The following is a 24,900-nucleotide window of genomic DNA, read 5'->3' on the forward strand; positions in this document are numbered from 1 at the left end:
TCCAGTGTACTTTTCTGCCTCTGAAATCCATTTGTTCTTGTGTCTCACTCGTAAAACTTAATGCCCTTTCAGGCATTTCCTGCATTTCTTACCTGTTACTTTCGTTGCTCTGATTCTGCTGTGAACCTATTTAGAATAGGGTACAACCTAGCCTTTTTTATTTCCCATAATCTTGGTTACATAAATGAACTCTTTATGTTTTAATGTTTTCCTATTGCAAGTAAACTATTTACCAATTGGAAGCAAATGGACACAGAGCTCATTGGGCACATAGCAATCAGTATGATGTTAATACACATCATTTATCAGACATCTGTGATTGGCCCTGTGTGGGGATGGGGTGAGAAGAGTATTTGGAAATCCTTAGTATTTTTCTGTCTTATAGGGCTGTATCTTGACCTACAGATAGGAAAGCCACAATATATACATATATTTCTAATAATAATACACAGATAATTCACAATATCATGTACACATATTTATTAATATATATTTATATATTATATTTCATATATTCTTTATATATTGTATATATTTTTTAAAAGTTTAAATTTTAAAAGTACTATTTGACAGTTTATTGATCAAGACCAGAATAGCTGTAGGTGTTCAGAGAACACCACGCAAGCTGCAACAGCTAATGATGACCTACAACGGTAGCAGGATTTGAATGCTGTTTCATAGGCTCATGTAATTCAGATCTGGAAGAGATTTTACGGTCTTGAGCAGTGAGTAGAATTTATATAGGTAGATAGGCAAAAATAGCATGTCAGGTGAATGGGATTTTTATTATCTAATGTATATAATAAGGTTGTGCTAATTTTTACTACACAGTTAAAATGTGATGTTAGTTGCAGAAAAAGACTGAACAACTGACTGGTATGTTTTCTTTCTCTGCAGAGGTAAAGTGTAGGATACTCCTGGCTCTTCTTGAATATTCAGGTAATATTTTACATTATTTTTACTATTTGAGATTATTATAGCCCACGACCTTAGATGTCTTATGATATGAAGGCAGCGTCTTCAGCTGTTTACAAACTAGATGGAAATATGATCTCTACCTTTTCTAAAGCCTGGCAGAGATTAAAAAAATACTTAGATAGTGTTTTGATAAAAACATAAAACATATGCTCATCTTCAATTAAAGGTTAAAAACATGAAAACATATAAATGTATATTTCTACAAAATATAATTTAAAAGGAGAAAGGGAGGAGGTTTTGGTAAAGTTAATTGTACAGATAGGCTTTTTTGTGAAACTGTGTCTAACTTTTGTTATAACAAGGATGTAGGCGGGTTCAGATTTAAGGAGAAACAGACTGTGCTTTTGATAGGAGGACTCTCAATCTGAAATCGTTTTGCAAGGGCATGGACACAGAGAGGGGAAGAATTTGTGAGCGCTTTTACAATCTGTCACACTTGGAAAATTTAAATTATAAACGAATGAACGAGCCAACTTAACCAAGAGGGCCTTTTGTTTTCTTTGATGCTTGGTTTTTGCTTTGCTTTTTGACTGAGTAATAATATCAAAAGTATCTTACATTTTTTGAGCTTTAATAATGACAGCGTAGTCGATGGACCTCATTTTTATGGATTTCACTGAGTTCTCACAACTACTCTGTGAGAATATTATTATTGTTTCCACAGTTTTAAAGGGGAAGAAATCTACATTCAAGCAGATGAATAACTAGCACATGGTAGTCAATCAACACATACTTTGGGACATCTAGAAGATTAGGCATAGAGATGCCTTACTGGGTGAATAAATAAATAGTAGGTGCAGTTTTGAAATTCAAACTTAGTTCTGCCAATTCCAGAAATGGTCCTGGAATGCATTGCTTTATTTATTAATATTCAGATGGCTGTTCTTATTTTGATTTCAATTTCATTTTTCTATTTCTATCATAATTCTCCTTTTTCCTACTTGATTTACTCCTTTTTTCTTTGTTACATTTGAATGATACCAAACATAGCCAGATTACTCCATATTGTTGGCTATAAAATTATGCTTTTCACTTGAAAAGGGTGGACTGGGTCTGCTAAACATTATTCTTAATTGTCTTTTATTCCTGTCTTTCTGTCTCTCTGATCTCTTCTTTTTGTTTCTTTGTTTATTTTGCTTTCTTTCCCCTACAATCTCAGAATAATGACAGATTACTTGCATGTCTAGAAACCATCTTATTCTTTTCAGGTCAGCAAACTTACAATGGAATTTGAGTTTTTTAAACAGTTGAGACTAAATTAAGTGTTAATGTTTTTAAACATGTCTGTAGAAGATGAATTTAAGTAGGTGCTTAAATACCGAAATGAAACAGAAGCCTTTGATAGGTAAAAATCCATTTGTTTTGAGTGTATTCCCACTACAAGGGAATTTTTACTTGGCGAAAATAAACGAGCTGTCAAAAAAAACAGAACTTGCTTTTCTTCTTTTACTAGAAGCTGGGAGCAGCTGTTGTGATTCTTGCTGTAGTTCTTATTGATAAAAATGAGGAATGAGAATAGCTTTGGTAAAGGATGGACACTTGTGACTTTCGAACAGCTGCATAATTAAAAGGAAAAGACCTGTATGTTTTTGCTGAAAGTTTGCTTATTGGGTTTCTTTCTTTATCACGATGTTCCTTCTCTATTTAGCAATAAAACTGAGCACGCATGTGCCAGGCACTATGGTAGATGCTAGGGAAAAGAAGAATCATGATAATATCACTGTCTGTTTTCACCTTGCTAAGTGCTTTAAATGTTTTTGTCTCATTTATCTTCATCACAGATCTAAGAAGTAGGAATAACCCCTATTTTACGAATAGGGATCTGAAACCTAGAATTGTATAGATTAAAATTGGCAGAACGGGAAGTTGAAAGCAGATTATATGCCTCTCAAGTCCCTGAGCATAAATCACATGATATGCCACTTCCCCTGGCGTTGATGTGCTGACGATCCCTGGGGGAAGACAAGCATGTGAGCAAACTCTCACAATGCTAGGTCATTAGCCCTTCAGTAGGGGGAGACACCCCCAGACCTGCAGGGGCAGAAAGAAATGCACAGACTTCCTGAAGGAGAGAGGACATTCCCCAAAGGGAGATAATATTTTAGTAGTTCAAGAGTTGACTCTTGAAGAATGATTTCAAGTTTGCAGGGTGGTGAGGGGAGGAGGGTGGCCCGCAGCCAGAGGGCCCATGGACCAAGGATCACCTTTTTTTTTTTTTTTTTGTGGTACGCGGGCCTCTCACTGTTGTGGCCTCTCCCGTTGTGGAGCACAGGCTCCCGACGCGCAGGCCCAGTGGCCATGGCTCACGGGCCCAGCCGCTCCGCGGCATGTGGCATCTTCCCGACCGGGGCACAAACCCGTGTCCCCTGCATCGGCAGGTGGACTCTCAACCACTGCGCCACCAGGGAAGCCCAAGGATCACCCTTTTAAGTCAAACTAAATCCAGTCATTTCAAGAAGCCAGAGAATGAGCTCATACATTTTCATTTCACTTATTTCATTTGTTTGTTAGTTGCTCTACTGGTTCATTATTTTCATTCAGTAAATATTTGTTGAATGTCTACACCCAGTTAGAAATTATGCACAACGGAATAAGTGTTTTGTTTTTTTTCTTAGTTGAGAATTGGACAAAGTTCTTTCCCAGCTTAGCCATTTTATAGTGACCTGTAAAACGCTCTTTTCTGTCTATTAGAGCAGGAACATAGTATATAACTACTTAAAGGAAATGTCTAACACATGTTGTTAGTTAAATTAACAGGTTGAACTATATGGAGTTGCCATATTCAATCATGTTGACCTACTAAAACAGCAAGTTCATATAGTTCCACCTAGTCAATGAATATTTTTATCATATAATTAAATATTTTCAATATATTATCCTGTTTCTAACAAAATTTTCAAGAGTAGCTTTTACTAACAGTGAAACTAAGTAACAAGCAGCAATTATGTGTACACATGCTTTGAGGGTCATTAAAAACAGGTGTTCCATGTTCTTGGTAAACAACTTAAAAACTATGCCTTTCTATCAATAAAGCAAGAACTCATTGCTGAGTAAAGGCAGCATGTTTATCTACGTTATACACTAATTATTGACAATGCTTCTTCATTTCAGGAGATTCTGAGCTCTCAAAATATTCAGTGCACTTTTGGGAGTACGATGATATTTACCTGTGCCGTTCCTCTAGTACAAGAGATTTCTCAGTGTACAGAATGTATGGCTTGGTGTTCGTGTTGTTTATGTAGTCTGTGTTACATCCAGCGCCCCAGAGAAGTGAACCTTTTCGGATCAGGTTCTCAGGGGCACAGCTGCTTTCCATTTGAAAAACCTGAGGTCCAGGACTGGTACTTCACAGGGTAAACATACCTTCAAAGTGGGTCAATCAAAAGTCCGGTTAATTGCAGAATAAGAATGCTAGTAAAAATCAATTTATGCTAGAACTGCAAATATTTTACCTATTTCAAAAAAATATATAGGAATTTATGAACTGGACCTGTTTATACCTTATGAAGTTGAATAGGTGACTTCAGGAGATACATTTGCATATTTAAGATATGCAGATTTGCATATTATTACAAGCAATTGGACATGATGCTCTTCCCCATGTGTGTTTCACATTAATATTTGAATAGGTCTAGTAGGTAATTTTTTAAAATTTAGTACTAATAATATTTTATTTCATTTACCAGCACAAACTGAAAAACTGGACTTTGAGTTTTCTTTAGGAAAGTGTCATGTACTAGTACAAATTGTGTTCCATCATGAAAAATAAAGTAAATAAAATAAAGGCTTATTGTATTGGGTTTTATAAAACAATTTAGTGATCGCAAAATAAAGTTACAATATCAATTAAGAAAAATGAGCTTAATGTTTCTGACATTTTTGGGTGTTCAGTGTTTTCTAAAAGGCATACTTGCTCAAACGTATGTGCTCATGAATAGAGCTCAGATTCACATTCTTCCCATGGTGTGAGTTTAGGGAACGGATGAAATAACAGTGAATGCAAATGCTGAATGAATTGGTCTTATTCAACTATGACGTTTTCCAAAACTGCCTTTATGTTCTCCTGGATCACAGACAGTGAGACACAGCTCCGAAGAGACATGGTCTTCTGCCAGAGTCTTGTGGCCACAGTCTGTGCCTTCTCCGAGCAGCTCATGGCCGCCTTAAACCAGATGTTTGACAACAGCAAGGAAAATGAGATGGAGACTTGGGAAGCCAGCAGAAGGTGGCTGGACCAGATAGCGAATGCAGGAGTTCTTTTTCACTTTCAGTCACTTCTGTCACCAAACTTGGTAAGGAACCACAATGCCTCCCACTGGCTGTGTCAACTGGAACGTACATTGGGACCTATTCCCAATAAAACATGGTTCTTCGTTATTGTATCCACAGTCTTCCAGCTCCTTTAAAAGGATATGTTTTTCCATGGGCAAATATAACTTTAATAAGTATGTGGAAATATCTTTCCTGATTTTTATTCTCAATGGCTGCTAAAAGCTGAGAAAGCCTCCATCTGTTACCAATTCCTGTATCCCTAAGCACCGGCCGAGAAAGGTCAGCAGAGGAAAGAGTATCTGCTGCGGTTGCTTATTTGCAGTCCAGAAGGAAGAGTCTGCCATGAGACCCGAGCTCCCCCTGAGGTTGATGTTCTGGAACGTGCTCTTAGAAGAGCTCTGACAACTTGCATGCCATACTGTCTGACAATCTGGTTAGAATTTGCATGTGTTAAATGATTTTATTTCCTTCCTTTGTGTGCATGTTTTTCCTGTTAAATCTAAGAACATTGCCTTAATTACTGTAAAATATTCCGTGTTTATGCATCAGTTGTCCACAGCGGAGATGAAGAAAGCATCTCGGAATATTTGATAAAACTGTGGTGAACTTAGAGTTTTTTCACATATACTTCCTGTGGTTCTGATAGTTGTCATGATGTATAAAGGCAAATATGTTCAGTTTATTTAAACTTAAGGTGCGTGTTAAATATAATTTTGATTTGAAACATGAGACGGTATTTTATCTGTTAAAGTACACATAGAAAATGTAGCTACCAAGTAACATGGTTGAGTTTTTAAACGATTGTATATGAGTTTATACATCAAAATAATGTTTTTCTTCAATGGTATTGAGGACGGGAGGTAATTGCTGTACTGCATGGTCATAAAAAGTTCTGGAATGGTAAGGTAAGAAAGTCCATTCAGGTGAATGAAATTCAGAGAAACAGGATTAGATTCTTTTGAAAAGACTCTATACACTCCATGTGGGTGATGAATTTTTTATTTGGTTGCTAATATAACCAAATAAGAAAGATTTAATTAATGAAAACTTTGAAATAAGTCCCTTGAAAAGTGTTTAAAAACAAAATAAATACTAATTAATCATTGCCTATCAAATAAAATTACGTAAGATAAGATGCACTCTTCCTAATACATGGTAGGCTTTAAGTATTTGTTGAACAAATTAATTAATGAATGAGGCTTCATTTCTATTCTTTTCTTAAAAACTGCCATTGTCTAGGCAAGTGCTGGTACATTTATTTGAAATCTCAAGGAATGGGGGAAAGTATTTGTAATTCATACATCTGGTAAGTGACATATCCAGACTATATAAAGAATCCTTAAAACTAAAGAATAAAAAGACATCTCGATTAAAAAGCAGGCAAAGGATTTTTTTTTTTTTGGCGGTACACGGGCCTCTCACTGTTGTGGCCTCTCCCGTTGCGGAGCACAGGCTCCGGATGCGCAGGCTCAGCGGCCATGGCTCACGGGCCCAGCCGCTCGGCGGCATGTGGGATCTTCCCGGACCGGGAACCCGTGTCCCCTGCATCGGTAGGCGGACTCTCAACCACTGCGCCACCAGGGAAGCCCCAGGCAAAGGATTTGAATGGTCCTTTCTCCAGAGAAGATATAACATGGCCAAAAGCACATGAAAAGACGCTTAACATCATTAGCCATTGGGGATGTGTAACTCAAAACTACAATGAGATACTATGTCACAGTGATGTGGACGGCTACAATCCAAAAGACAGACAGGCACAAGTGTTGGTGAGGATGTAGAGAAATTGTAACCCTCAGACACTGCTGGGGGGAATGGAAAATGGTGCAGCCATTTTGGAAAACATTTTGGCAGTTCCTCAAATTGTTAAATGTGGAATTTCCATATGACCCAGAAATTCTACTCCTAGGTAATATCCAAGAGAAAAGAAAACTTATATTCTAACAAAACTTGTACACAAATGTTCCTGGCAAGATTATTCATAATACCTAAAAAGTGGAAACAACCCAAATGTCCATGAGCTGTCTGATGAGTGGATAAACAAGTTGGGGTATATCCATACAATGAAATATTATTCAGCAGTAAAAAGGAGTGAGGTACTGATACATGCTACAACATGGATGAACCTTGGAAACATGTTAAGAGAAATAAACCAGTTACAAAAGGCCACGTATTATTTGATTACATTATTATGTAATAATAGGCAAACTTTAGAGACTGAAAATAGGCTAGTGGTTGCCTGGGGCTAAGGATTGGAGGAAGGTATGTGGAGGATGAATGCTAATGGGTACTGAGTTTCTTTTTTGGGGTGGTGAAAATATTCTAAAATCGGATGATGGTGATAGTTACACAACTCTGCATATATACTAAAAACCCCTGAGCTGTATACTTAAAATGGGTGAATTTTATGGTATGTGAATTATATCTCAAGAAAGCTGTTTTGTTGTTTTAAATAGGTCTTATGAAACCCTTAAGTTTATTTAAAGAATTGATTAAAAAAATTCAAAGGTAGTTAAAAAAAAAAGTCAAAGAAACTTGTAATGTTTCTGCCTTTGTAACAAGAGCGCTTAGGGCCTCCTAGAACTGTGAAGAGCTCCCTGGGAGCTGCAGGCACTGGTGGTCTGTGTGTTCCTGGGCTCTGAGCGCAGTCCTAGGTCCTTGGGTATGGGTTTAGCCACATCTGCAAGTTACAATCAGAGCACAACCTGTTTGGGACATTTCTTCCTGTGTGTATTCCTCTCAATTGGAAGAATGCTGGTTCTTTAGTCCTGTCCCTACAATTACAGGTTCATGGCATTTTTCTGCTGCTTCAAAGGACTTTAAAAAGTAACAGTCTTATAAACATTTATTCAGCACTTACTGTGTACCATCCATTATATTAAGTACCAAACTAAGGTACAAAGGTGATGATGCTATTAACCTTTTGGTGTCCATGTAGTCCTTCTTTGGGGTCTGAGGCTGCCTTAGTGGGTTTTTTCCCATACACAGTGGAAATTCTTTACCATCTCCTTCACCTTCTACTCATGCTGCCCCCAAAATATGGCTATAAGCTTACAGCAACTTTTAAAATGCGGGTAAAGCATGTTAAAATTATTGTTAAAAAGGATCATTTGGGCTTCCCTGGTGGCCCAGTGGTTGAGAGTCCGCCTGCCGATGCAGGGGACACGGGTTCGTGCCCCGGTCCGGGAAGATGCTACATGCTGCAGAGCAGCTGGGCCCGTGAGCCATGGCCGCTGAGCCTGCACGTCCGGAGCCTGTGCTCCACAACAGGAGAGGCCACAATAGTGAGAGGCCCACGTACCGCAAAAAAAAAAAAAGGATCATTGACCTTCTTAAGGAAACAAATGTACCTTTGAAAGAAAAGTTGTGTATGATTAGGTTAATTGTTCTTTCATGAGGAAATTAGTAAAAGACTTTAGATAGTGCACTGAACTGCTAATAGGAAGGCCAGATCCAATAATAGAAAGATGATGTCACTGAGATATGCAGTGAACTTGTTACCATGTCTGGGCCTTACCTGCCTCAGCTGTAAAATACGCTGTAGGAATGAAATGAATGATTAAAACAAATCAAATCTCATATTCACAAGATTCTAGATTAAGGCCCCATAAAGGCAAGTGAAAATGATTCTTGTCCCCAGGCTCTTTGGAAGAAAAATCATTACATACATGCAAATTGCTTTTATCACAGTTTTCACAAATCGCAAATTGAATAATGCACAGGTTATCTTATCGTAAAGTACGATGACCATTATGTACTGGGCTTTTTAAGAAAACAATATTTTTGTCTTTCAGCTGTTATATTTGTCAGATTATAGAGATTTAGAGGCAAATAGCATTTTTTTGTGTGTACACATTTGTAACTAATAAACACAATCAATAGAACTAGAATCTAGCTACAAAATAGACTGAAAAAACCATTTAGACAGCAGAGAAAAGATAAAACTACAAAAGAAACATAACTGAGGATTTGTTAATTTCATTTTAGGCAGTAAATTCTTAGATGTGTTGATAATTTGGTTTGTACTTAAATAAAACACAAGTGAACCTAGTTTTGATCTGGAGTTGTTACGTTGTATTATGTTATATTATGTTTTATCCCAAACAATCCTATCATATCATGTATTCCTTTTATTTCTTTCTAGACAGATGAACAAGCCATGCTAGAAGATACACTGGTTGCACTATTTGATTTGGAAAAGGTTTCTTTTTACTTTAAACCATCAGAAGAGGAACCACTGGTTGCAAGTAAGTAGTTAAATATTTCATGTACGTTTTGTAAAATTTCTTTGGCATCAGACGACAACATATGTCATAACTTTGATACGAATATATTTGATATGCAGTTTAAGTTTTATATAAAATATTATATTTAGGGTAAAATAGTAATAACCAACTGGGGAAGTGATAGAAAGTATATATGTAAATTAAATTTACAGCTAATTTTATACTTTTGTTTTTAGCTATTAGTCTGACCTCTAAAACTTTTTCGGAGTGTGTGTGTCAAATATTGTGCTACTCAAGATTGCCTTTTCTTTCTTTTTTGTTATTGTGATGAAATATACATACCATAAAATTTACCATTTAACCCATTTTCAGTGTACAGTTCAGTGGTATTAAGTTCATTCAAAATGTTGTGCATGGGGCTTCCCTGGTGGTGCAGTGGTTGAGAGTCCGCCTGCTGATGCAGGGGACGTGGGTTCGTGCCCCGGTCCGGGAGGATCCCACGTGCCGCGGAGCTGCTGGGCCCGTGAGCCATGGCCGCTGGGCCTGCACGTCCAGAGCCTGTGCTTTGCAGCGGGAGAGGCCACAACGGTGAGAGGCCCGCGTACCGAAAAAAAAAAAAAAAAAAAAAAAAATGTTGTGCAGCCATTTCCACCATCCGTCTCCAGAACTTTTTCATCTTCCCAAACAGAAACTCCATACTCCTTAAACAATCACTACCCTCCCCCGCTTCTCCAATTCCTGGTAACTTCTCTTCCACTTTCTGGCTCTGAATTTGCTTACGCTACGTACCTCATATAAGTGGGATCACACAACATTTGTCCTTTCTGCTGCCTTTTTCATGTCAAGACTTCTTTTAATAAAAGAACTGCCCTCACATTTCTGGCTATGTGGATAATCTCTGAGGCCAGCAAAACGTTCACTCAAATATATAATTATTACTTAGCAAAATTGATTGAGTTGGGTTTCCACTCCTTATCTTCAGTTGATCCTGTAGACAGTGTGTTAGCAAGCAATGAAAACAGTGTTTAGAGCCAAGAATATACAGAGACATTATAGTTGTTTGATCTGACAGTAATTGATAAAATTTATAATTTAATTCTGAAGAAGTAGACACATAGTCTACATTTTTGCCGCTTAAAAATGAAAATTAAAAATTATTTTATCCAAGTGTCAAAAAATTTAGTGTGGGGCTTCCCTGGTGGCGCAGTGGTTGAGAGTCTGCCTGCCGATGCAGGGGACGTGGGTTCGTACCCCAGTCCGGGAAGATCCCACATGCCACGGAGTGGCTGGGCCTGTGAGCCATGGCCGCTGGGCCTGCGCGTCTGGAGCCTGTGCTCCGCAAAGGGAGAGGCCACAACAGTGAGAGGCCCGCGTACTACAAAAAAAAAAAAAAAAAAAATTTAGTGTGTACAAATATAATCACATTAACTATCTTGATTCATTTATTCGTCCTGTACAATTTCCAAGATGGCAAAACCTATCTTGTTCATTGCTGTATATCTAGCACTCAAGAGATGCCTGGAACAAAAAGGCCAATATTTTTTTTCAAGTAAATGAATGAACAAATATCAATTCAGTTTATACAGTGCATCAGGCAGAAAGGCTTTATGGTTATAAACGTAGAAGGATAAACAAACTTGCTGTGCAGAATGAAGAATAGAATTTCAACAGAACTTGGTTGTATCTAATGTTGCAAAGAAGTTACTTTATGAAATTGAATTGAAAGATTGAAAAGTATCCCTTTTCTTTAGCAATTGGCCATCATTAAACCTAACAAAGGCATTGTTTTAGAAGTATACATCCAGAGAAATAGCAACACCTAGGGCTTAATCTATAGTTTCTGCAAGTTATGATCATTTATCTACCATTTCAACATTGTCACAAATAGGTTTAAAATGTGTCTATCGATCCAAGAAATCTTCAGCAGTTTGTTATTTTTCTGTTTCTTGTTTGTTCATAAGTCTGAGGATCCCCTATGTATTATGGTAGAAGATCTAAACAGATATTTCAGGTCTGGGAAAGGTTTTTACTTATTTGCACATTTCCAATGTCTAGTACAATAAATAGGGACTCAATAAATATTCATTTAATCTGTTATCTAGAAATTATAATCATTTATTCATCGAAAATTTCTTAAGTGCCTACTTATGGCCAAGTGTTGGATACAATAGAGAACTAAACAGAGATAAATAATAAGTGAGATAAATAAGTTATTTTGATAATAAATTAGAAGATAATATGAATGCATGACAGGAAATAGAAAAAGAGCAAAGGTTGAAAATGAAGGGACAGGTAGGGCATTTTTGATCTGGTGCTCGGGGAATGGAACTTGCAAAACACGTGCTAATTGTGATAGTGGTTGCTATGTGCTCAGTTTCTTGCACACTACTTCAGAAGTGTACCCCAAGGACTCATCTTGACTAAAATATGAATGAGGCAGCTGTCCTGGGAAATTGTGATTCCAAACCATGTGTAGCTAAACTTCTTATTTAGTTAAGTGAGACACCTGTTGTGTTAAAGTGTAATGCAGTTTTCTATTACAGAATTTTATATACAGTACAGTAATAAATCTGTTGCTTTAGCTAATGAGAACCTGATTTAATACTCTTTCACCAAATAGCACTGTCAGTATGCCAAACCTGAGCTTTAATACACGTGGGTACTTTTAATATATTAGTTTCTAGTAATTTGGGGGATTCTTTTTTTTTTTTTTTTTGGCGGTACGCGGGCCTCTCACTGCTGTGGCCTCTCCCGCCGTGGAGCACAGGCTCCGGACGCGCAGGCTCAGCGGCCATAGCTCACGGGCCCAGCCGCTCCGCGGCATGTGGGATCTTCCCGGACCGGGGCACGACCCCGTGTCCCCTGCATCGGCAGGCGGACTCTCAACCACTGCGCCACCAGGGAAGCCCCGGGATTCTTTTTAAAGCTTAACAAATGTACTAAATAAAATATCCTGATTTTAGGAAGTAATATAATATTAAATGTCATTTTAGATGTTCCTCTTACTTATCAAGCTGAAGGAAGCCGGCAAGCTCTGAAAGTTTACTTCTACATCGATAGTTATCATTTTGAACAACTGCCGCAAAGGTTGAAAAACGGAGGAGGGTTTAAAATTCATCCTGTTCTTTTTGCACAAGGTAAACTGCTTTCTTTACTATACTTCATGTACTTAAATTATTTTATCTTTATCAATTTTTTAAAATGTACTTGTGACTATCCTTTTTGTTCATTAATTCAAAAATTTATTCATAGTACCTAGGTAATATGTTTACTGGTGGGAATGTTTGTTAAGGAAAGAATTTTGTATGGTTTAAATATTTATCAAATAGGATTGCAGCATTATTTATAGTGGAGAAATAAGGCATGAGTGGCTTAAATAAAGATAAATTAATTTGGCTTAAGTAAATTATGGTAGAACCATTAAAATTGGTTGGTTAAGATATTTTATGAGGTAGAAGAAGTTTGATGATATACCCACGCAGATTACAAAAAAGAATTTATATTATAGTGTCAATTATGTCATACATGTATGTATATACTTACATGTGTGTAAAATGTATCATTGGATGATTAAATTGATGATATTTTAATCTTTAAGATTTTTGGCATTGTGTCAATTTTTTTGTCAGTAAAAATGTATTCCTTTCATAGTAAAAAAATTGTTTTGGCAAATAAACAATGAGTGTTAACTGCAGTAGAAGAAATTAAGAATAACATGAATAAGAAGATTCTTGCAGTGACGTGATCTCCCAGGGAAGGTCCTGGATCTTTTTTAGGATCTTTTTTAGGATCTTTTTTATTTCTGTGGTCACAGATGCTGCCAGAAAAGATAAGAAATTCAGATTATTGTGTAGTATCTTTTTGTGTATGATTTTTTTTTAATTCATGCTGTGATCAAGATTGTATCAATTTCTCTGAGTGGTACCACAGAACATTTCATTTTTTCTCTTGAGTTTTCAAGACTGCATTGGTATTGCTGTAGAATTTTTATATTCTAATAAAAAATGAGAAGAGTAGAGGAATCAAATCCATCTCAGTAACGGAAGAACAGAGAGGCATATGAAATCTAAATTCACTGCCAAGTGAAAATTCTGCTTTGTACCACATGCATGTTGTTATAATTCTAAAAGATAGATTACTCTTCCTTCAATTGCCATAGTTTAAAAATGACTACCTCAGATACTTGGCAAGAATACATTTAAGCAGAGAAAAATTTCAGCACAGAGATCTTAGGAGTTATTCGAAGGTATTTTCATTTATGTGATAGGGTCTATGTAGGTAATACAAGAATCTGCAATGAAAAGAAATAAAAAAGAAATTGAGCAAAAATAGACCTTTGGACTATGTTAGGAGAATAGTTTAGCCTAAAATATGTTAAAAGCCATTACAGAGATCAGTAGTTTTAGAAGAAAGGAAAGGCTGCTGGTCTGGAATATTAACTTTTATAGGGTTTAACCAGACCTTGCCCTTGTTAAAGGCTCTTCATTTCTTTTCCTTTATTTCTCTCTTTTAAAAAATTCTGTCTTTGAAATCATTACTGAGATGACAGATGGCATTAATCATCTTTTCTAAAAAAGTGATTACATTTGTGACACACCAACCATAAATAGCTGAATATTCATACCCAGCAGCCAGTGTGCATAGGGAAAAAATGATTTTGCAAGTAACCTCTATTTTATAACTGTGGCTAAAGCTAATTTAAAAACAATCCTGAAATATATATGATTTCATTGAGTACACTGTTGCTTTTACAGTGTAATGTAAAGAAAAACTCTAGCAAACATTAGGTTTTAGCATTCACACAGCAGTAAAATATGAAAAATGATTTGATGAGGCGACAGTGGAAACACTTCTGCAGTGGAGGTCACAGATAGGTAAAGAAGACTGGAAAATAGTCTGTCTCATTAAAAATCTGTCAGTGATAAGGTTGTTTATTTAAAGGAGTTGCAGAGGTTCCGCTGCATTCACAAAACTCCCATGAGGAATCATTAGTAACTCTCAGTTTTCATCAGCTTGAGAGAAGCACAGGAAATTCAGCCCTAGCTTGAGCGGCGATTACCATCTGGTATTTGAAAGTGGTGGTAAATGGGAGAGATTCCAAATGGAGTCTATTCCTGGGATGAACGTTTAATGGAAGGATTTTAGTTTTGTGGGTATGTGAGTCTTTGTTAGCAAATAATAAAGAGAAAAGTAGGTGAATTTGAAAATTTCCTGGGAAACGTATTCGACTCAGCGCTCCTAAGGTTGTCCGTGGTACCATGTACCTAGAACAAGAAGCAAATGTCCTGCCTTCTCGTTTTTTCTTGTCTGCATGGATCCTTGGGCAAAGGAGGGCACATGGATGAATGGGGCCCCCTGCAGAGTTGGGACCAACTAGTAAATCAGGAATTCCAGGGTTGGAGGCAAGCAGGGTAAACTTTTAGGGAACGTACGTTGCTAAAAACCAGAGCTGCTGGAGAAAAAGAGTCTAGGCAGACAAAATGGCAAAAAGGCAGATTTGCAAGGTTTGGACCACAGAAACAGCCAGACAGAAAAGTCAGCACAAAGCATAACCAAAATGCTAGAAGGTAAAGGTCACACTAAAGCAGTCTTCTAGAATTACTTCCTACAAGTCAGAGAATTAATCCTTTTAGGATCCCTGAGCCCTTGGTAAGATAAAGCAAGTAACCATAAACCGGGTGAAAATGGGGGTCCAAGGAAGATAGATATCCAGGGTCCCTGGCTTGCTTTCATGCTCTCTCAGTGGTTCTCAAGCTGGCTGTCCTTTAATCACCTTAGGAACGTGTTAGAAAATACCCATGCTTGGTTCCTTGGTTCCACGCTGAACCAATGAAGTCAGAATCTCTGGGAAGTGGGGCCCAGATACCAGTATATTTTACAAGCTTATCCACCAAGAGTGAGAAAGCACAGAGCTATGCGGATTATAAACCACTGTGCAGTTATCTAGTTAATCTGTGCTTAGTTACATTAATCCATTTCACAAGTGTTTGACACGTCTAGATTCTGGGGAGCCGGGGCAATGAGAACTGGGCCTTTTTGCTTCTGCGTTGTTAGCTCATTAGGACTTGGGCTACACCGAGAAGGAGATGTGATTTGGGTGGGACAGTTTTTTTTTAGCAGAGGCTGAAGATGCCCTGTAGAGCTGACAGCTGAGGGATGTCTTCTGGCAATCACAGCAGCTGGGCAAAGAGCCCTTCGTTTCTGAAAGGGGCTCTGAGTGGGTAGCTTTAGAGGATCTGCCATAGTCTGCATCTTGATCTATTCCTTTGTGTAGGGAGGGTGTCCTTCCTGACTGTGATGGGCCTCTGTTCCTGGAGGAATAATTTAGCAGCATATTAATATGCTGCTGCAGAGGGTCTTGGGGCTACGACAGATTCTCATTTTCCCTCTTATGCCATCCTTTGTACGGTAGCCTCGTTCTCAGCCTGAACCTCTGCTGGTCTTCGTGGCATGACTAAGACCTTCAGCCCCAAGAGGCCTGATTCCCTGGTGTCGCTATGTCCTTCTCAGGCCCGGATTGCTGCATGTGTCCATTTACCATCAAACTTGGGCGAGGGCGTACCAAGAGGGACCTGAGTGGATTACCTGAATGCCAGACATATTTCTTCTTATCCTCGTTATGTAACAGTAGCCCTACTGCCTTATGATGAGCAGGGTAGATTAGCCTGCCAAGATAGTGATTTCTTTTCTTGTTGGACGGTGCCTTGGCACAAGGAGACTCAGGTGCCTGGGTGTCAACCAGAGTTTACAGTTCAGTGGGGCCCCTTCTTTGTCTCCTAGGGAAAGTGTGCCCCTTTGGGGATCAGGACCCTTAAAACTGTGGAGCCAGAGTTTCAGGGATGGGAAGCACACATACCCCAAGTGAGCCACTGGAATTGATAAGTTTCCCAACACTGCCATAAAAATGACCACAAACTGGGTGGTTTAAAACAACAGAAATGTATTCTGTCATAGTTCTGGAGGCTAGAAGTCTGAAACCAAGATGTTCACAGGCCATGTCCCCTTGGCAGGCTCTAAGGAAGTATCTTTTCTTACCCCTTCTGGCGTCTGGTGGTTACCGGCATTCCTTGGCTTGTGGCAGCATAATTACAGTCTCTGCCTCTGTCTTCACATGGCCTTCTTCCCTCTGTGTGTCTGTCTCTGTGTCTCTGTCCAAATCTCCCTTTTCTTAAAAGGACAACAGTCATTGGATTCTGGCACACCCGAATCCAGTGTGACCTCATTTTAATTTGATTTCATCTGTAAGACCCTATATCAAAATTAGGTTACATTTGCAGCCACCGGGGGTTAGGACTTTGTCATATTTTTTTCAGGGATACAATTTAACCCTCCACAGATGCTAGCATGGCTATTTCTTCTTCTACCCTTGGTTCCTAGACCCGTGTATTCTACCTCTTTGGGACATGGCATCAGATAAAGGACTTTTTTTTAGTTATGTACTATGTCTTTAGTTATGTACTATGTCCTGGAATGTGGTGTCCCTTCCTTGTAAAGTGTTGTTAAGTACCTATTCCCTGAGTCTCTGGTGGTGATTTTCCTTAAACTAAATGGGACGTGCAACGCTGGTTCCTTCTCCACAAGCACATTCTTGGGGCTGTTTGGTTTCTTCACCCCCTATGCAAAAAGCTGGCACCCAAAACTGTTACTCCTAAGTAAGATGTCTTTCTATTCTCAGAGAATAATTAAAATCACCCAGAAACTTGAGCATTTTCTATTTTTTAAACAAAAGGGAATATTTTGTTATAAACATTGTCAGTTTCTAAGTTACCTTCATTCATGTGGTTTTTTTTTTCCTGCAGAATCCTTCTTAAGATCCTTTAAAAGATGAATCCTTTAGTTTTCCATTTGGGTTTTGCACAGTATTTATAAACAAAACATTAAATACCTTTTGAAAAGAGGAAGGAACAATTCCCAGAGTTGAGATTTCCTGAATGTTAAGAGTGGGTACATGAACCTGTGAACCCCCCTCTCTTTACAAAGCAGCACAGCCTTTTGCAATGTTGGTCACGGCAACATGGACAAAACTTGCCTTCCTCACAAACATTGCAACCAATTCTGAGGAATTGTGACCAATTGTGACCATTTCTGGAGATTTGTAACAGTGCGTATGTAGTGTCTTATTTAACCAATAAAGTACCATTGTTGCACTATCAGAAGAGGGTGTTAGTTGATTGAAACTATTCTTAAAATTGTTCCTCAGAGATTTCTGATTAATCCCTTTCTTGAAAAAGCCATGAAATGCATTTTGAGTGAGTGGAAGTGAGGCTCATTTTCAGTCTTAGAATAATTTAATCTTTAATTTCTGCTAACATTCATTATGTTTTCCTTTTTTACGGACTATACCTACATTTAATGGAATGTTTTGCTTCTAAATTCAAAAGTAGTAGAAGTAAAACAAGCAAACAAATTTGAGTTGTATTTTAAATACTGCTTTTAATTAAGTGCTTTTAAATAAATTAAATATTTATTCAGTCAAATATGTCAATACTATTTTTAAGAAATATTATATGGATGAGAATTAAGAAAAGTAGACAAGAAAGTGCGAAAGAGGGGTCAAACTTTGAAGTTTGGACATTATTACATATTTAACCTTTTTTTTTTTTTGCTGAGAATAGAAATTTAGTTTGGTAAAATGTCATTCTATTCTCTTTATCCAAACTATTCACCTAAAAAAGGGAATGTTCTCCTTCTTCTACTTTGCCATGCACAGTTTACTTTTTAAATATAAAACTCATCTTTTTTTTAGTTCATTTCCCTAAAACCCTATACACGAGCCAGAAAATATTGCTGAGACTCTTCGCAACACTGTTAAACTCTTTTCTCATTTTTTTAAAAAAATTACATAATTGTGAATCTTAACTGGTGTTAATTTGAAAATATCATTAAGAAATATAAGGAGAATTTGTTTTTCTATTGTAACAAGCTTTTAGAGCAGGACTGGGCATTCTGGCCAAATAGAAACTAGATACCAGGGGTTTTCTTGTTCCCTCCCACTCGCAACCCCCTGCCTCTAGTTCCCCTGTTGCCCGTTCCTGGTGGTCGCCTTCTAGTCTTTCTGACCTTAAATCACAAATTCAAGTGTCCTTGCATGGACCCTACTCTTAGATGCCCAAACTTCCTGTTTGGCTCAGCACAGTCAAGCGTCATCTATATCTCCTGTGGAAATTGAAGTAGATCATGCTGGGGGGCATTGGGCACCTTGCCTTGTACAGAAAATACATTCCATAAATGATAAGAATAGTCATGGGCTGTCTTAATCCTATTATTTAATTTAATTATTTCTCAAGAACCATAATTAGTAAGTGCTCTTATTTTCCATTTCACAAACGAGGAACCTGAGGATCTCAGATATTAATTAACATACCCAGGGTCACACTGAGTTACTAAGCAGTGAAAGTTATGCTTTTACTCCAGTGCAAGGGCTTTCATTATTAGCTTTACAACTCAGAAGAGGAATTCACATTGAAGTATGACTGCTGATAGACTGAATCCTCCTGGAATATTGGCCTTTCGCAAATAACACTTGGTTAACTGAAGGGAATGTGGCATGTATTTAAGGATTGCTTTATCAGAAAGACTTCCTGTATTTCTTGTGTGTATTCAGGCCCAGAAGCTTGCTGAACCAGTTGTGAATATTCTAACGAAAGCAGAAATCATAAGGAATAAACAAATAATCCTTGAAAGAAGCCCACAAATTCGATTTTCTGTTCTAAAGCAAACGTAGGAAACTTTCTGTCTAATTTTCCACAAGTGCTTTGCTCAGTTATAAGCCAATAATGCCATTAAAAAAAATTAAATTTAGCAATACTCTAAAACTTTTGTCATTTCTTCAATGCTCTAGAAATCTGAACAGATAGAAAACACAACACAGCTAAAACTAATTAGCAGTGACTTTCCTGTTTTTGCCACCAAAATGGTGATGTTTTTATCAATTTGAGGAAACGTTATTAGTTTAGAGACTACTGCATTTAGCAATTTTGAAAGATTATTCTTTTATCCATTTTGAAATAGTCTGCTGAAAATTGAGGCTCATTAATAGTAATAATTTCAAGGGGAAATAATTTACATTTCCAAATTGGATCCATCACCATTCCTGCCATTCCTGGCAACCTCTCAAAAGGAAATCTTGTATTTCTAGATACTTTCCTATAATTCATTTCCTCTCCAAAAGGTTAACAATACCACTGCATAAAGTTTAAAGGAAAAAGAAACAACCAAAAATGTTAGTTATGAAAGAAATATATATTACTCAAAAGACATTTAAAATTAATGGGAAGTTATATATGTGTTTGTGCTTATTTATTTTTAACTAAAGTAACTGACCATTGGAGTCAAAGCAGTATTCTAAGATTTCTCTTTATCTATACGTCTTTTTTTGTTTGTCATTGTTGCTTTTATTTATTTATTTTTTAACATCTTCATTGGAGTATAATTGCTTTACATTGTCGTGTTATTTGCTGCTATATAACAAAGAGAATCAGCTATACATATTATATCCTTATATCTCCTCCCTCTTGCGTCTCCCTCCCACCCTCCCTATCCCACCCCTCTAGATGGTCACAGAGCACTGAGCTGATCTCCCTGTGCTATTCGGCTGCTTCCCACTAGCTATCTGTTTTACATTTGGTAGTGTATATATGTCCATGCCACTCTCTCACTTCGTCCCAGCTTACCCTTCCCCCTCCCCGTGTCCTAGAGTCCAGTATACATGTACCACATCTTCTTTATCCATTCATCTGTCGATGGACACTTAGGTTGCTTCCGTGTCCTCGCTATTGTAAATAGTGCTGCAGTGAACATTGTGGTACATGACTCTTTTGGGATTACGTTTTTTTCAGGGTATGTGCCCAGTAGTGGGATTGCTGAGTCATATGGTAGTTCTCTTTTTAGTTTTTTAAGGAACATCCATACTGTTCTCCATAATAGCTGTATCAATTTACATTCCCACCAAGAGTGCAAGAGGGTTCCCTTTCCTCCACACCCTCTCCAGCATTTATTGTTTGTAGATTTTTTGATGATGGCCATTCTGACTGGTGTGAGGTGATACCTCACTGTAGTTTTGATTTGCATTTCTCTAATGATTAGTGATGTTGAGCATCTTTCATGTGTTTGTTGGCAATCAGTATATCTTCTTTGGAGAAATGTCTGTTTAGGTCTTCTGCCCATTTTTGGATTGGGTTGTTTGTTTTTTTGATATTGAGCTGCATGAGCTGCTTCTTTATTTTGGAGATTAATCCCTTGTCAGTTGCTTCGTTTGCAAATATTTTCTCCCATTTTGAGGGTTGTCTTTTCGTCTTATTTATGGTTTCCTTTGCTGTGCAAAAACTTTTAAGTTTCATTAGGTAGCATTTGTTTATTTTCTTTTTTATTTCCATTTCACTAGGAGGTGGCTCAAAAAGGATCTTGCTATGATTTATGGCATAGAGTGTTCGGCCTATGTTTTCCTCTGAGAGTTTTATAGTGTCTGGCATTACATTTAGGTCTTTAATCCATTTTGAGTACATTTTTGTGTTAGGGAATGTTCTAATTTCATTCTTTTACATATAGCTGTCCACTTTTCCCAGCACCAGTTATTGAAGAGGCTGTCTTTTCTCCATTGTATGTACTTGCCTCTTTTATCAAAGGTAAGGTGACCATATGTGCCTGGGTTTATCTCTGGGCTTTCTATCCTGTTCCACTGATCTATATTTCTGTTTTTGTGCCAGTACCATGCTGTCTTGATTACTGTAGCTTTGTAGTATAGTCTGAAGTCAGGGAGCCTGATTCCTCCAGCTCCGATTTTCTTTCTCAAGATTGCTTTGGCTATTTTGGGTCTTTTCTGTTTCCATACAAATTATGAAATATTTTGTTTTAGTTCTCTGAAAAATGCCATTGGTAGTTTGATAGGGATTGCACTGAATCTGTAGATTGCTTTGGGTAGTATAGTCATTTTTCACAATGTTGTTTCTTCCAATCCATGTACATGGTATATCTCTCCATCTATTTGTATCATCTTTAATTTCTTTCATCAGTATCTTATAGCTCTTTGCAGCCAGGTCTTTTGTCTGCTTAAGTAGTTTATTCCTAGGTATTTTATTCTTTTTGTTGCAGTGGTAAATGGGAGTGTTTCCTTAATTTCTCTTTCAGATGTTTCATCATTAGTGTATAGGAATGCTAGAGATTTCTATGCAATAATTTTGTATCCTGCTAGTTTACCACATTCATTGATTACCTCTAGTGGTTTTATGGTAGCATCTTTAGGATTCTCTATATATAGTATCACGTCATCTGCAAACAGTGACAATTTACTTCTTGTTTTCCGATTTGGACTCCTTTTATTTCTTTTTCATCTCTGGTTTCTGTGGCTAAAACTTCCAGAACTATGTGGAATAATAGTGGTGAGAGTGGGCAACCTTGTCTTGTTCCTGATCTTAGTGGAAATGGTTTCAGTTTTTCACCATTGAGAACGATGTTGGCTGTGGGTTTGTCATATATGGCCTTTATTATGTTGAGGTAAGTTCCCTCTATGCTTACTTTCTGGAGGGTTTTTATCATAAATGGGTGTTCAATTTTGTTAAAATCTTTTTCTGCATCTATTGAGATGATCATATGGTTTTTCTCCTTCAGTTTGTTAATATGGTGTATCACATTGAGTTATTTGCATATACTGAAGAATCCTTGCATTCCTGGGATAAACCCCACTTGATCATGGTGTATGATGCTTTCAATGTGCTGTTGGGTTCTGTTTGCTAGTATTTTGTTGCAGATTTTTGCATCTATGTTCATCAGTGATATTGGCCTGCAGTTTTCTTTCTTTGTGACATCTTTGTCTGCTTTTGGTATCAGGGTGATGGTGATCTTGTAGAATGAGTTTGGGAGTGTTCCTCCCTCTGCTATATTTTGGAAGAGTTTGAGAAGGTTAGGTGTTAGCTCTTCTGTACATGTTTGATAGAATTCGCCTGTGAAGCCATCTGGTCCTGGGCTTTTGTTTGTTGGAAGATTTTTAATCACAGTTTCAATTTCAGTGCTTGTAATTGGCCTGTTTATATTTTCTGTTTCTTCCAGGTTCAGTCTCGGAAGCTTGTGCTTTTCTAAGAATTTGTCCATTTCTTCCATGTTGTCCATTTTATTGGCACAGAGTTGCTTGTAGTAATCTCTCATGATCCTTTGTATTTCTGCAGTGTCAGTTGTAACTTCTCCTTTTTCATTTCTAATTCTATTGATTTGAGTCTTCCCCCTTTTTTCTTGATGGCTCTGGCTAATAGTTTATCAATTTTGTTTATCTTCTCAAAGAACCAGCTTTTAGTTTTATTGATCTTTGCTACTGTTTCCTTCAATTATTTTTCATTTATTTCTGCTCTGATCTTTATTATTTCTTTTCTTCTGCTAACTTTGGGGTTTTTTGTTCTTCTTTCTCTAATTGCTTTAGGTGTAAGGTTAGGTTATTTATTTGAGATGTTTCTTGTTTCTTGAGGTAGGATTGTATTGCTATAAACTTCCCTCTTAGAACTGCTTTTGCTGCATCCCGTAGGGTTTGGGCCTTCGTGTTTTCATTGTCATTTGTCTGTAGGTATTTTCTGATTTCTTCAGTCATCTCTTGGTTATTTAGTAGTGCATTGTTTAGCCTCCATGGGTTTGTACTTTGTACAGTTTTTTTTCCTGTAATTGATATCCAGTCTCATAGCATTGTGGTCGGAAAAGATACTTGATATGATTTCAATATTCTTAGATTTACCAAGGCTTGATTTGTGACCCAAGATATGATCTATCCTGGAGAATGTTCCATGAGCACTTGAGAAGAAAGTATATTCTGTTGTTTTTCGATGGAACGTCCTATAAATATCAATTAAGTCCATCTTGTTTAATGTGTCATTTAAAGCTTCTTTTTCCTTATTTATTTTCATTTTGGATGATGTGTCCATGGGTGAAAGTGGGGTGTTAAAGTCCCCTACTATGATTGTGTTACTTTGATTTCCCCTTTTGTGGCTGTTAGCATATGCCTTAAGTACTGGGGTGCTCCTATGTTGGGTGCATAAATATTTACAATTGTTACATCTTCTTCTTGGATTGATCCCTTGATCATTATGTAGTGTCCTTCTTTGTCTCTTGTAATAGTCTTTATTTTAAAGTCTGTTTTGTCTGATATGAGAATTGCTACTCCAGCTTTCTTCTGATTTTCATTTGCATGGAATATCTTTTTCCATCCCCTCACTGTCAGTCTGTATATACGGGTCTTGTTTTTGTATCCATTCAGCCAGTCTGTGTCTTTTGGTTGGAGCATTTAATCTATTTACAGTTAAGGTAATTATTGATATGCATGTTTCTGTTACCTTTTTCTTCATTGTTTTGGGTTTGTTATTGCAGGTCTTTTCCTTCTCTTGGGTTTCCTGCCTAGAGAAGTTCCTTTAGAATTTGTTGTAAAGCCAGTTTGGTGGTGCTGAATTCTCTTAGCTTTTGCTTGTCTGTAAAGATTTTAATTTCTCTGTCAAATCTGAATGAGATCCTTGCTGGGTAGAGTAACCTTGGTTGTAGGTTTTTCCCTTTCATCACTTTAAATATGTCCTGCCACTCCCTTTTGGCTTGCAGAGTTTCTGCTGAAAGATCAGCTGTTAACCTTATAGGGATTCCCTTGTATATTATTTGTTGTTTTCCCCTTGCTGCTTTTAATATTTTTTCTTATATTTAATTTTTGATTGTTTGATTAATATGTGTCTTGGCATGTTTCTCCTTGGATTTATCCTGTACGGAACTCTCTGCGCTTCCTGGACTTGATTGATAATTTTTTTTCCCGTATTAGGGAAGTTTTCAACTATAATCTCTTGAAATATTTTCTCAGTCCCTTCCTTTTTCTCTTCTTCTGGGGCTCCTATAATTCAAATGTTGGTGCATTTAATGTTGTCCCAGAGGTCTCTGAGACTGTCCTCAATTGTTTTCATTCTTTTTTCTTTATTCTGCTCTGTGTTAATTATTTCCACTATTTTATCTTCCAGGTCACTTATCCGTTTTTCTGCCTCAGTTATTCTGTTATTGATACCTTCTAGAGAATTTTTAATTTCATTTGTTGTGTTGTGTATCATTGTTTGTTTGCTCTTTAGTTCTTCTAGGTCCTTGTTGAACGTTTCTTGTATTTTCTGCATTCTATTTCCAAGATTTTGGATCATTTTCTTATCATTACTCTTAATTCTTTTTCAGGTAGACTGCCTCTTTCCTCTTCATTTGTTTGGTCTGGTGGGTTTTTTTACCTTGATCCTTCATCTGCTGCATATTTCTCTGTCTTCTCATTTTGCCAACTTCCTGTATTTGGGGTCTCCTTTTTGCAGACTGCAGGTTCATACTTCTGGTTTTTTTGGTATCTGCCCACCATGGGTAAGGTTGGTTCAGTGGGTTGTGTGGGCTTCCTGGTACCTGTGTTCTAGTGGATAAGGCTGTATCTTGTCTTTCTGGTGGG

General features: G+C 37.3%; 1 protein-coding gene across 1 annotated transcript in view; it reads left to right on the forward strand.

The window, feature by feature from the left end:
• PREX2 (phosphatidylinositol-3,4,5-trisphosphate dependent Rac exchange factor 2) overlaps positions 1-24,900 on the forward strand; it is a 288,786-nt gene that overhangs the window by 181,951 nt on the left and 81,935 nt on the right. Inside the window, exons 31-34 of the mRNA XM_059994740.1 lie at positions 898-939; positions 5,053-5,270; positions 9,392-9,494; positions 12,467-12,610. Coding sequence (XP_059850723.1) covers positions 898-939; positions 5,053-5,270; positions 9,392-9,494; positions 12,467-12,610 — 507 coding nt within the window. The remainder of the gene's footprint in view (positions 1-897; positions 940-5,052; positions 5,271-9,391; positions 9,495-12,466; positions 12,611-24,900) is intronic.

This window comes from Delphinus delphis, chromosome 17 (genome assembly GCF_949987515.2).
Source record: "Delphinus delphis chromosome 17, mDelDel1.2, whole genome shotgun sequence".
NCBI classification, from domain to species: Eukaryota; Metazoa; Chordata; class Mammalia; order Artiodactyla; family Delphinidae; genus Delphinus; species Delphinus delphis.